Source organism: Staurois parvus, unplaced genomic scaffold (assembly GCF_062004578.1).
Source record: "Staurois parvus isolate SC_StPar_1 unplaced genomic scaffold, SC_StPar_1.0 ptg001062l, whole genome shotgun sequence".
Lineage (NCBI taxonomy): Eukaryota > Metazoa > Chordata > Amphibia > Anura > Ranidae > Staurois > Staurois parvus.
In genome coordinates this window covers 2,132,135-2,146,685 of record NW_028318858.1, presented here as the reverse complement: position 1 = coordinate 2,146,685, position 14,551 = coordinate 2,132,135, and the positions used below count along the sequence as shown (strand labels likewise).

The window sequence follows — 14,551 nt, the reverse complement described above, 5'->3', positions numbered from 1 at the left end:
CTGGAAAAGTGACGTGCATGACATCACTTCTGGGTCATGGCTGTCACTTTCCCCGGGTATTCTAGCTGGGGAGAAATGTATTGCAATGCGATCTGCATTGCAATACATTCAGTGGAGCCCAGAGAAGACATGCAAGGTCTTCTAGACCCTGCATGTCTTATTAAAGCAAACCTGTCACCTAAAAATGATCACATAGGGGACTTTGCGTGCCCTATGTGATGAAAAAAAATGTTACATAAAAAAATGTTTTCTTTTATTGCAAAAAAATAAAGTTACACCAAAGCACATACCATCCCCCCCCAAAAATTTTTTTTGAGGCTCCCCACCCCCACGTATATGCACGTACAAACATAAATACATGTGTCAGGGTCGCCTACACATAAAAACGTTGATTGCAATACACATTACATATCATCAAGCACGTCTACTGACAATATAGAGTACTAAAGTTTGTCGCCATTTCACAGGCGCACTCAAATTTAAGGTTTTGACATGCTGGGTATCTATTTACTTGGCGTAACCTCATCTTTTATATTTTACCAAAAATCTGGGTAATGTATTGTGGTTGTTTGCCCTAAAATTCACTTTAGTGTGTTTTATACAGAAATTTTGCATTTCCTAGACCTTTGCGGTAATATTGTGTGACATAAAAAGTTGGAACTACTACTATTTTATTCTCTAGGGTGTCTGCTTTCAGAAAATGTATGTTTGGGGGGTTTGTGTAAACTTCAGGCCTAAAATAATTTTTTAAACGTGTGCAAAAAATGCAAAATTGGCTCTGGCAGCGAATGGGTTAAAGCTCCGGATGACATCTGAGGAAGATGGTGGCGCAGGATACAATGTGCAGTAAGCAGGGAGGTGGATCACAGCAGGACAGCGCTGGATTTTCTGGGCATGCAAAAATGATAAATAGGGATAATAAAAAATCCTCTTTAACTATGGCAAGCCCTGGTTATCACAGACTGCCAAGATCATCTGAACTGCCCCTAGACATTTAGCTGGTGCATACATTTCATACTTCTAGGACATGAAGGATAAGAACTGATGTCCCTTTTTTACAGGGGAGAGGAATAACTGCTCTTACATGATCCAAATGATGTTCTTCAAACACCCTAATACCCAATTTCCTTTTTTTTTTTAAATCATTCTGTCCTAGTTTCTATCCTGTACTTTCTGTGATAACAGCTTTAAAGTGAACTTGTCCCAAGCCTGGGCTACACTAACAAAGCATAAAGAAGTGAAGAAGTGGATCCAGAGATACAGAAAGCTGAGGTTATGTGCAAATTGCTTTCATCGCTGGGTTTAATAAACAATACAAGGAGTTAGAAAAATGTTTTAGAAGACATTGGTCTATCCTATGTAAAGATCCTGTATTGAAAACTATACTCCCAAAGAAACCATCCTTCATTTATAGATGGGCTCCAGGTTTAAGAACTAAACTGGTCCACAACCCCCCAGAAAAAAAAAGCTCTCTCCCTTTCAAGAAGGGTTTTTTTTCAGGTGTGGTAGATGTGGCCCATGTAGACATACAAAAAAAATACCAAAGAAAATCACTGTTTATGTCACATCAGACCCTTAAACAATATACTATTAAATCATTTATTACATGCCAAACTAAATTTGTCACCTACCTGTTACAATGTACCTGTGGGTACCAGTATGTAGGTAGAACTACACGTAAACTTACTAAAAGAATAAGTGAACATATTACCAATATTAGAAAGGGGTACCAGAAACACAGTGTTTCAAATCATTTTAGATTGGTGCACAACAAAGACCCGTCACAATTATCTTTTTTTGCTATAGAAAAAAATAGATAGAAACTGGAGAGGATCCCATATGGTTAGAGAAATTTAAAAAAACCAAACAAAGTGGATATATGAACTTCAAACGTTAACACCGGAAGGGTTAAATATTGAAATAGATCTAAATTTTTTCCGAACAGACTTTTAGGGGAATAAAATGAGTTAATGTTAACTAAGTTATAACTTACATAGTTACATAGTTAGTCTGGCTGAAAAAAGACAAAAGTCCATCCAGTTCAAAAAAAAAAGTTATTTCATCCTATTTTTTGATAGCATTTGATTCATATGGGCTAGCATTTATCACATTGTATGTGTGAAAATATATGCTAAGCAGATTTCAGTATAAAGACATCAGGATTATATCCTTTTTCAATTTAGATTTTTTATTTTAGTTGTTTCCCCTTTAAGGGAACAGTTCCTGCGTGATATGACGGAAGGTTTTATATAGTATGTTATTAATGTATATTAGTCTGAATGTATGGGTAAGGCATACTAATGTCAGTACAAGTTGTTTGAAGCACATTAATGTGCAACACCGAATGTACTTAGCAGTTTTGCATTTACATAATTATTATCTAGCCAAAGGGTATAAATACCATTACCAACATGGCGGATTTTGCACTTCCTGAAAACTATCTTTGATCGAAACGCATCAAGGTCTGATGTCACATCCGCCCTGTGAAATGCACGCCACTCCGAGGAGCGTTTAGAACAGCGGCTTCCATGTAGTAGGAGTAACAAGGCTGAGTATACCAGGTGCCGGGCTTAGGCACTTTATTTGTGAGATTTTAATACATTTACCCCCAATAAACTTACCAAACGGTTTTTCATTATGGAAGATCCTCTTTCTTTGCAATTTTGTGGTGACATGTTTATCCCAAACTGGTGGAGATCTGGAGTCAACTGTCACATTGGGGATTGTCCCTAAAGCATTACAGACCACTCTAGAGGCAGATGGTCATTGGCTAAGGGTGAGTTATAGTCCAGGTGGAGCACCTTGTTGAGCACAGTGGAGCACTTTGAGATTATTGATGAATCAAGACACTGCAATTAAGTTAAGCACATACACTTGTTTCACTAATTTGAGACTTTTCTATTAATGGCATTTTGTGCTGTATATATAGGCACATGATTATATTGATGCACGGTCTGTTTGGTTTTTAGTTTATATGTACAAATTGAAACAATTCCTGTACATGTCAACACTGTCCCCACCGCCACCACCATCACCCTATTAGTAGTTTAATTATGAGTGGTATTGTTGGCCACTCATAATTAGGGAGGAAAGGAGCCGAGTACTCAGATTCAATGAAGGATAGAGAGGTGAATGGGTGTTCACTGACCCCTGTCCCTTCTCAATGCTGATTCTCCTTGCAGTGGTCTTATGGTCACAGCAAACAAGTGTCAGTAGCAGAGAAAGAGACGAGGAGGGAAGTGGGAACTTTGACAGCCTGTAGAAGCGATTTGGTGGCTTTAAAGCCAAATAAGCACAAAATTTAGGTTTCTGCCTATGGCAACCAAATAGGTTTTGCCTCCAATCTAATGAAAATATTGAGCAAGAATTTGAAATGGCAGTTTTAAAAGTCAGATACAATTTTTCGTTCATTTTTCTTTTACCAGTTATGGAGCAGCTCATCATGTGCTAATAGGCAAATAAAGCAGATTCCATGTCATTTACTACATTAGCATACATTGATATTAGTATTTCCACTGAGCAGATTACATTCACTAAGGCCTCATTCACATGGGCATACTAAAGTCTACGTCTGTGTAAGGGCCACGTTTGCCCACACGGAGATGCACAGGTGTTCTGTGCAGCCTTGTGCAGGCAGTCCCATTCATGTGAAATAGGATGCAGCAGCTGCATGGACACAGCCGTTGCTCCCAATCTGACAGCTGTGCAGATGCAGGTGCATGGACCCAAATGTAGACATTGTGCATTCAGGGTTATGTTCCCTCTCCCACATTGAGAGCAGCAGCTGTGTCCCAAAAGACATGAATGGGACTGCCTGCACAGCATGTACAGATCACCTCTGCATCTATGTGTGGGAAAGTACAACCCTCGAATAGTTGTACACTGTAGTAAGCCCATGTGAACGAGGCCTAATGCCTCAAAGAATTAAAAAAATGATTTCCTTTAATTTATAAACACATTTCAAATAAATAAAAAACAAATTATTAAACTGTGTTGACAGCTACATAAAGCTGACCATAAACGGTTTGAATATCGGGCGTTTCAGCAGGGACCGGCCGAGACTCAAACCATGTATGAGCACTGAATGTACCCAAGTTGATCAAACGATCAACTTGGGTACAACCAGCCTGTCAGATTTCACATGCAATTATTACTAGTTGCTATTATAGTCTCTAGCAGTAATCACTGTGTTCTCCCAGCAAGGACGGCCCCCTCCCGCCAGGAGAACACAATGGTTAATTCTAATGCAAATTCCCATTAGTGTTTTGAAAAAATATATTTTAATTAATATTATCATTTTGTACTGTACATAATACTTTTTCTATTAGCAGTTTATTTTTCAGGCTAAATTTTGGGGAGATCCACTCTCTTCTTTGAGCCAAGTCAGCACTGAATCTTTTAAAAAATTTTGTCCTGAAAATCAACTGTCAATAAAAAAGTATCGTGGACAGTACTCAACTGGTTTTAAGTGCACTAATACAGTCTCAAACAGCCTACTCAATTATATTATGATCTGCAAATACCTTGCAACTCCTAGGGTACCCTCAAAAGAGCATAAATATCCAAGAACCTGAAAATCTTCACTTTGAAAAAGCATTTCACAGAACAAATTTATCACAAGAAAGATTCATTTTTTCACTGTTATCCTGATATAGCAGTCTATTATTTTGGGGATATGATTAGTTCCCACAAATCAAATAATTATATATGCACTTGTGCCAAATTTCACTTCAATCAAAATACTACCCAGCTGCTGCACCCAAGCACCAAATTGTGTCTTACACTAATTATACAGTTGTGCTCAAAAGTTTGCATACCCTTGCAGACATCATTACATTTTGGCATTGATATTGAAAATATGACTGATCATGCCAAAATAGAGTATTTTATGTAAGGATGATGATCATATAAAGCAATTTATTATCACATAGTTTTTTGGCTCCTTTTTAAATCATAATGATAACAGAAATTACCCAAATGGCCATGATCAAAAATGTACATACCCTGGAATATTTGGCCTTGGTACAGACACACAAAGTAACATACGTATGGCAATTAAAGGTTAATTTCCCATATCTATGGCTACTTAAATTGCAATTAGTGTCAATGTATAAAAATAGTCGATGCACTGAGCAGGCTAGATATTGAGCCACGGGGATCAGAAAAGAACTGTCAAAAGACCTGTGTAACAAGGTAATGGAACTTTATAGAGATGGAAAAGGATATAAAAATATATCAAAAGCCTTGCATATGCCAGTCAGTACTGTTCAATCACCTATTAGGAAGTGGAAAATTCAGGGATCTTTTGCCACCAAGCCAAGGTCAGGTAGACCAAGAAAGATTGCAGCCACAACTGCCAGATTTATTTAAGATACAAGGAAAAACCCACAGGCAACCTCAGGAGAAATACAGGCTGCTATGGAAAAAGGTGATATGGTTGTTTTTAAGATGCAATGATACTTGGACAAAAATGAGCTGCATGGTCAAGTTGCCAGAAAGAAGCCTTTACAGTGCCAATGCCACAAAAAAGCCCGGTTTCAGTATGCCAAACAACACCTTGACCACCATGGTTCAGTATCTAGCCTGCTCAGTGCATCCACGTGAGAGCTAACAAACTCATTGACTATTTATACACAGACACTAATTGCAATTAAAAAAAGCCACAGATGTGGGAAATTAACTTTTGATTTGCCATTTTAACCTGTGTGTGTGCCACTATCCTTAAAGCTGAACTCCATATTTTATTCCACTTTCAAGCTGGCCCAAACGAACGATGTCCCTCACTAACATCTGAGGCCGCAGAATGTGCTGGATAAACTGTATGTAGCGGAGGCTATATACAGTATACAGCACTGTGTTCTGGTCCGAGCTAAAACCTTCCTGTCTCAGACCTGGAACACAATAGAGTCTGCCGAAGTGGCACTCAGCCATTCAGAGAAAGCAATGTATTTTATCAATGAATACAAAGCTTCCTCTATTTGCCTGAGTCAGAGAGGCGGGCTGATGATATCCAACCTCAGACTCAGACCTCAGACTCTACTCTGTTCCGGGTCTGAGACAGGAAAGTCTCGGCTTCCAGAACACAGGGCTGTATACTGTATATAGCCTCCACTACATACAGTTTACAGCACGTGCAGCGGCCTCAGATGTTAGTGAGGGACATAGTTCGTTTGGGCCAAGCTGGACTATATAAAGTGGAACAAAAGATGGCGCTCAACTTTAAATAAAAGACAGTTCTTTGGCATGATCTGTCATATTGTCAATAGAAATGCCAAAATGTCATGATTTCTGCCAGGATATGCAAACTTTTTAGCATAACTGTATCTTAAATATGCAGTGTTGCATAGTTCTCACTAATGCATAAGCCATCGAAATGGCTGTTTTGACTGTTACTGAACTAAAAATTGCTGCGCTTTTCTAATAAAAAAATCATCTGAATTCTATTTCTGTCATTGAGATATCTTGAATATCACCTCAGGCAACAAAACTGTTTCTTCTCCTGAACAGTATCTCAGTCAGGAAATTGCGTTGACTTAGCTATATATTACCTCCAAGAAATACCAACCATGTAAATTGGTGCCCTCATGGATATAACATTAACAAACAAAATTATTCTTCTAAACATCTCCTCAACAACAACACAATGGCTTTTTTCCCAAAATTCACTAAAGATAACAAAATGGCTGCTCTCCTGAATATCGCTTTAGCAACACAATGTCTGTTCTCCTAAATATTATCCCCGACAACTAAATGTTGTTTCTCCTGAACATCACAACAAAATGGAGCTTCTCCTGAACATCACAACAAAATGGACCTTCTCCCGAACATCAAAACAAAATGGACCTACTCCTGAACATAACAAAATGGACCTTCTCCTGAACATCGCAACAAAATGGACCTTCTCCTGAACATCAAAACAAAATGGACCTACTCCTGAACATAACAAAATGGACCTTCTCCTGAACATCACAACAAAATGGACCTTCTCCTGAACATCAAAACAAAATGGACCTACTCCTGAACATCAAAACAAAATGGACCTACTCCTGAACATCAAAACAAAATGGACCTACTCCTGAACATAACAAAATGGACCTTCTCCTGAACATCACAACAAAATGGACCTACTCCTGAACATAACAAAATGGACCTTCTCCTGAACATCACAACAAAATGGACCTTCTCATGAACATCACAACAAAATGGACCTTCTCCCGAACATCACAACAAAATGGACCTTCTCAGGAACATCACAACAAAATGGACCTTCTCACGAACATCACAACAAAATGGACCTTCTCTCGAACATCACAACAAAATGGATCTTCTCTCTAACATCACCACAGCCTGCAAAAATGAGGATACTATCCTAAATGCTTCCTCAAATGTGATAATGGCTGCTCTTCTGAAAGTCAGATCAGCCCAGAAAATGGGTATTTTCATTAACAACAAAATGGTGTTGACATTTTTATAACATATTTCAAATCCTACTCTTGGAGCCTCAAGCAACCCACCTGCCACAGAACACAAATCAGGTCTTAGTAAATAATTAGGTCTTACCTGTTTGGCTGAGTTGTGAGGTACTTCTGCTTTTCCGTGACAGGCCAACAATAGCCACCATTTTGGCGCCGATGCTGGATCGCCTTTTCTTGTTCCCTGTGCCTACTGTTCCCACAGCTGTGTCCGACTGGCTGCCGTCATTCTTCTCCAATGTATACATATCTCCTCCGATGCTGGTACTTTTAGTCATGTTTTTTCCAGAGGCTCCCATCTGTCTGCTTTGCATTTTGGATGTAAAAACACTGTCAGCCCATTGGCAGATAATGTTTGCACACAAAACAGGGGGTGAAAAGACAGAAAAGCAGAGTGTTTAGTTGATAAAAATGGGAAATTTAGGGAAATAAAGTGTCTTCTAGCTGGTGACTAAAACGTTTTAGCAATTATGTGTGAAGAACAAGCAACAGAAGCAGCACAGACAGGATGGATAAGACATTAAACATAAACCTCATACTGGCCGTACACGCATCAGCCCAGCCGTTCCATAAAACTATTGAAATTATTATTTTGATCAAATCTTAGTGATAGTTTTTCACTACCATTTAATCACATTAAACCAATTTTGAAGGGTTAGATTAAAGATAAATACAATGTGATGTGTGGAGAAATTCTGATCACAGTTTGACCATGTGGTGTATAAAGCAATTAGGCAATTCTGAAACATTCACTTTTGGGTTTTTTTGTTAAGTTTTTCCAATAAATTTCTGATAATAAAAGCGATTGGATTTACTCTTTATTTTGTATCAATTATTTCAGACATTTGTTTGAATGAGTTAATTGTATGAATAATCAGTGCATGTACGACCAGCATTGTTCAACAAGGCAGTGCGTAGAGAAATAAGTCTTACACAAAAACCAATCAGATTTTATTTCACTGTTGTAAGATCAGTGAAAAAAGATGATTGGCTGCATCCCGTTACACATTTATAAATATCTCCAGTTAAGAGTTTTGGAATCATACTTCACAAAGCAATGATTTGCAGAAATCTATTGCAGTCAATTACAAATCTGCATTCACATTTTAACATTTAACTGGATGCTTTCTGAATGGTTGCTTTGATTACTCCACATTGTTGTTTGCACTTACTAAATAAATGTTTTTTAACCTACAGTATTAGGAAACACTTTATATGTAATACACACCTCTGGGCATTTTGGAATATCTGAAAAACTGAAAACCCAAAAGTACTGTGCCTTGTCATAATGCACATTTTATTGTATTGTCTTGTCTCCCTCTGAACTCCTTTTCCTTACTCCCTGTATTCCACTTATCTCCATGACTCCACTGCTAAGGCCTCATTCACATGTGTGTACTACAGCATATAAATAGAAAACTTGTGCCAAAGAAATAAAAATAAATCAAAGTAACTGCTGCTGTTCAAAAGAATGACAAAACATCAAACACAACTCAGAAAGTGACACAGCACAAAATAAAAAGATGTAAGAAAATTAGAATGAGTCCAAAAAAGCAAAGTCCCAAATTAAAGTCCAGTGTCCCAAAAGTTTGTGACAAAAAAGTACTATAACACAAACTTCATAAATTTTCCAGCGTGCTCACACCATCAGTGATAAATCATTTGCTCCACACTCACCAAATATCGTGGATTCTCAAGCTGATATAGCTTTGAGAAACAAAAACAGGCTTAGAGGTGGAGTGTAGTTGCCTCAGATGTTATTTCCCCCTTTAACCTCCCTAGCGGTCTGATTATGTCCATATTTCTGTGCTCAAAGCGGTACATTTTTTTGCATGGACATATGTATTTTTTTTATTGCAGGCATGTAATTTTTAGGAATAACTCACTGAAATCTGTCCGAACAAGAGTCTAGTAAACATCCCGGGTATGTTACAATTTGAAACACGAAATCATAAATTATAATTTAATAAATAATCATAAAAAATAATAATAATAAATTTAATTCAATAATGTAATCAAACCAAAAACACTGAAATTTGAAATAGAGCGCCAAGTTCGCACATCACTGAGCAAAGTTGCAAAATTGTTTTCAGTGTCTGATGACGAATTTCCCCCACGAATCATTATCACTCAATTCTGCAAGTGGTTCTGATTTACTATCGCTGTTCTCTAGCTGGTCTAAAACTGATTTTGACCTAAAGGGACGCTTTTTGGACGCCATGGACATTTGTCAGTTTCTAGGCAGAAAGAACAGTAAAAATGCAGGCAGGGCACAGGACAAATCACTCGGGACAAAATGTATGTGAAATGGTTTGATACAGTAATGTTTTACTATGTGATTTTAGTGTATTTAGTGAATGTCACTTTTTGTCATTTTCAAATTTCCCGCCAGTTCTGTCCCCCATATGTCCCGACACTCGCAGGGGATGGAACCCAGATGACAGATGCTGGCATCGGCCGGAGGACATTGCCGGGGACACTGCAGGAGGGACATCGTGGGAGCGCAGGACAAGATAAGTGAAGAACATATCCCGGAGCAGCGCCGCATGGTATTCCTGAGTGTAGCTCAGGGTTACTGCTTGTGGTACTGAAACGTTACCCCGAGCTACACTCGGGAATACCGCCAGGGAGGTTAATGATTCACTCCACCTCCAAGCCTGTTTTTGTTTCTGAAAACCATATCAGCTTGAGAATCCACGATATTTGGTGAGTGTGGAGCAAATGATTTATCACTGATGGTATGTAGCACACTGGAAAATTTATGAAGTTTGTGTTATAGTAATTTTTTTTCACAAACTTTTGGGACACTGGACTTTAATTTGGGACTTTGTTTTTTGGACTTATTCTAATTTTCTTACATCTTATTTTGCGCTGTACTACAGCGTATGTCTACAACGTACGTCCATGTTAGGTCCATGTTTACCTGCATGGCATGTACAGGTGTCCCGGTCATCCTTGTACAGGCAGTCCTATTCATGTCAACTGAGATGTAGCAGCTGCACGGACACAGCAGCCGCTCTCAATTTGACATCTGTATTGGTGTTGGTCAATGGCTCTCAACTTTAGCAGTGTGCGTTCAGTGCTGTGCATCCACACAGCTGTCAAATTGGGAGCAATGACTTTTTCTATGCAGCCGCTGCATCTCAACTGATATGAAAAGGACTGCCTGCACGTGGATGTATGGAACACTTGTGCATCCCTGTGTGTCTTTGCACTCGCTGTAGTATGAACATTTGAAGGAGGCCAAATTATAAGACCCCACTCCCACTTGTGCAACTTGTCATGCGATTTTAGACATCAACATCACATGACAAATCATACCCCATGTTTCCCAATGATAACCATTCATATATGTATGAAGTAAAGTTGAAGTGACTTCAAAGTAGTTCATGCACTACTTTGGTCCGACTTTCATGAAACTTGAGGGCCATAGACTTCAATGTTAACCCTCAAAAGTTGCATGAAAGTCATAACTGAATGTTTTGCATGCAACAATGGTGCAACAGTGGGTACGACTTTGCAGAGGGAAAAGTCATATCCAAGTCGCATCCATCCAAAGTTGCACTCCAAAGTTTCACAACTTTGAAGTTGTACAAGTGTAGATGGAGCCTTAAAGTCATGTCAATATATATAGCACAGTATAGGTCAGAGTCTGCTGAATTTGTAGGATTTCTCCGATCATATCTGATCTGAACAACAATAACACAAACCTTAAAGATAATAGATAGCAAAATTAAACAGTGAAACAAACTTTTGTAATTAAAAATAATGTGTGCTTGTAAATCTAAAATGGATGGATGCATGGAATGATAGAGATAGATAGATGGATAGATGGATAGATAGATAGATAGATAGATAGATAGATAGATAGATAGATAGATATATTTCCCCTACTGTACATTTCAAAGTTAGGTTACTAGAGATAAATGACTAAAGACAAATGGGCTGTTCACTTTTCAAGGAAATTTTCCCTTAGTTTAGTGAACATGGTGAAAACAAAACAGAATAAAAAGTATTTTTGCTTGCACATGATTAGATGATGGAAATGAGCAAAGCTTCATCATATTAATCAGGCTAAGGGAAAACTCCCTTGCTAAGTGAAAATGTCCTTGCAAAGTAAACAGCCAATTTGCCTTTAGTAAATCAACCCCACTGTCTTCATTTTTTTTAAACAAACTTGTTTAACTTAAACATTTCTTTTTCTGTGGCCTGTAAACAATATGATTAGAGAATCCGAATTTCCACTATCCTAGGGATTTGCCCCTTCAATTGGTTTGTAGGATGGACAGACTACATTAAAGTGATACTAAACACACAGTGTTTAATTTACATTATCCCTTCTACTTCTGTATGTAGATGATGGCACTGTAATTATTTTATTAAAAAATAAAAAATCAAAGTACCTTTTTCCTAATAGATATATAGCTGTCACATGACCCAGCTCTTTCCCAGCCTGTCTGCAGGGAAGCATAAGCAGGAGGAGCTTCTAGTCCGCTGCTGCTGGTCACATGTTCAAAATAATAATAATTAAAAAAAAAAAACAGCCTTCGGAATACAGAGTAAACATGATTAAATAATATCAATAAACTGTTTTACATTGGCATGCAAATATATATTTGAAATCAAACCTTTATTATTTTTGGCAATAACATGGTGTGGGTGGATTTCTGCCAGTCACAGGGTGACTCCAGCCTGTGTCTCCAAACTGCGGCCCAGGGACTGGATGCGGCCCTTTGATTGCCTTTATCTGGCCCTTGGGGCACTATTCCTCCCACTGATATGAGGCACCATTCCTTCCACTAACACCAACACTGGGACATAATTTCTCCCACTGATATAAACTACAGAACACTATTGCTTCCACTAAAACTAAAGATGGTGCAATTTTTCTCCCACTGGCACCATCATTGGGATACTGTTCCTGAAACTGACATTAACAATGAGGCATAATTTCATCCACTAATATAAAATATAGAGCACTATTACTCCCACTAAAGATGGGGCACTTTTCCTCCCACTGATACCATCGGTGGTGAACTACTCCTGCCACTGACACCCATGCTGGAGCACCAATGTTGGGGCACTGGTCCTTCCACTGACTCCAGTATTGGGGAAAATTTTCTTTCATTGATACCAGTGTTGGGGAACCACTCCTTCCACTGACATCAATGATGAGGCACTATTCCTCTCACTGATACCAATAATAGGGTGCTATTCCTTCTGACACCAATGGTTGGGCACTATTTCTGCTGCATTTTCCACTCCTACTGGTTACAGTAAGGCCCCCCTAAAGTCAGAAGACCAGAAAACTGGCCCTTTGTTCAGAAGGTTTGAAGACCCGTCTCAGAATAACAGGGAGGTGAAGCCTCCATTAATGTGCATGTAATATCCAGCCCCCATTGTTTTTAGCTGGTTATTGGGCATGGAGGAGGAGGGAGGTAATGGGCTGTCATTTACCACTGTGTATACACCCACATGTGTGACTCTATAGTCACATGGGCTGCTCAGATGTCATAGGGAGGAAATGCTCAGTATAGAAACACACTGAAAACTGAGCATGTGCACTAGCTGCCAACACTGTTCTGCAAATCTCCAGTTGAATTGGAGACATGAACAGAAGTGGAGAGAGAAGCAGGAACAACCAGGTTTCTTGCAGAATACAGAAAATGAATCCCATAGTGACTGAGTGACTATGAACAGCATGTAAAACAGCATTTATTGATAGTTTTGTTATGGTGTGGGTTTAGTGACACTTTAAATGGTGAAGAAAGTGGGGTTTGGATTGTGTCTGTAGTGGCCCTCCTGACCATAGGACCAATGTTTCTTCATTGGAAGAATTTGTTTTAGGCACATACACAGGCAAACACAGAACCTGCATTAGTGCACATCACTAGGTTACAGGTAGGTACTTAGCACTGTTATTTATCAGGCATCTAATGCTTGTGAAGGTAAAACAGTGCCGGTGATTACGGTAATAGAGTTTTACTGCAGTTAGAAAAGTACTAAATTCATATTGTTTTTTTCTCATATTACAAAGCAGACTTGGAAACAAAGGGTTGTGTCCCTCATCAAAGTAGACAGGAGCCACATTTCAGTAGCCTAGAATGCAACTGGTCACTCATCACTGCTTAGTACGAACATACAAGGCGTGCAGCAAAGCCATTCTCTGGGACTGGATTTAAGAGACAGAAGCTTTATGGGGAATGTGATACAATCTTTACTTATTGGCAGTTAAGAAGAAAGTCTTGTCCTTTCTCAGAATCCATCTCAAGCAGAAAACTGAGACCTTGTCTAACAAGACGTTTCCATCTGTCAGCTCTGCAGAATCACATTTTAAAATGAGAAAATCAATAGAAAGTGCTGGTGAGAGTGTTCCGCTACAGATTGGAAATACCACACAACCAGTGAACGACTACATGACTATTTGGCACACATGCACTATGAGCATGTGGGACATGATACTGGTGTATGTTCTACTTAAAGCAACACTACATAATATCCTTATGCTCCAATAATAATCAATACTCACCTGCTAATTATGGCCCTGTAATCTATTTTTTATTAAATTTTTTTGTGTGTCTTTTTTGCTTCCTTGTAATGTCATCTGCAAGCTCCCAAACCTCTCCTTTCCCCATTACTTCTGTTTGAAATTAGCAGCAGCACATGCAGTGATCTATGCACATTACAAATCCCATAGTCCATCCTTGGAGCGAGCAAGAGAGGGTGGCTTTGTTCTTACATACAGTGGGACCATGGAGAATGAACTAAGCTACCCTCTAACAGGGAGTCAGATCACAGCAGCAAACATAGGAATCCAGAGATTTGGAGGAGCCTGAGAACTGTAAAAGTACATTTTTGAGTTAAGAATAGACTGTAATTTTTTTTTTTAATCAGAGTTTAGTGTCAGGGCTAGTGCACACTAGATGCAGTCCAGTGCGCTTTTTTTCTGCATCAAAATGCATGCACAGTGTTTTCCATGTATTCCAATGGCCCAAGTTCACATCAGTGCAGTCAGTTCCAGGTGCAGAAAAAAATAGAATATGCTGCATTGTTTCTGCACAGAACTGTACTGGAACATA

The 14,551-nt window shown here is 38.8% G+C and overlaps 1 protein-coding gene across 50 annotated transcripts in view; it reads right to left on the bottom strand.

The window, feature by feature from the left end:
* The window catches only part of RIMS2 (regulating synaptic membrane exocytosis 2), a 919,325-nt gene that overhangs the window by 110,102 nt on the left and 794,672 nt on the right, over positions 1-14,551 (bottom strand). For 46 of the 50 annotated variants that reach the window (XM_089658335.1, XM_089658295.1, XM_089658296.1 and 43 more), the window contains one exon: positions 7,561-7,802. In XM_089658335.1, coding sequence (XP_089514461.1) covers positions 7,561-7,802 — 242 coding nt within the window. The remainder of the gene's footprint in view (positions 1-7,560; positions 7,803-14,551) is intronic. The other 4 variants (XM_089658298.1, XM_089658307.1, XM_089658345.1 and 1 more) reach the window with 2 other exon arrangements.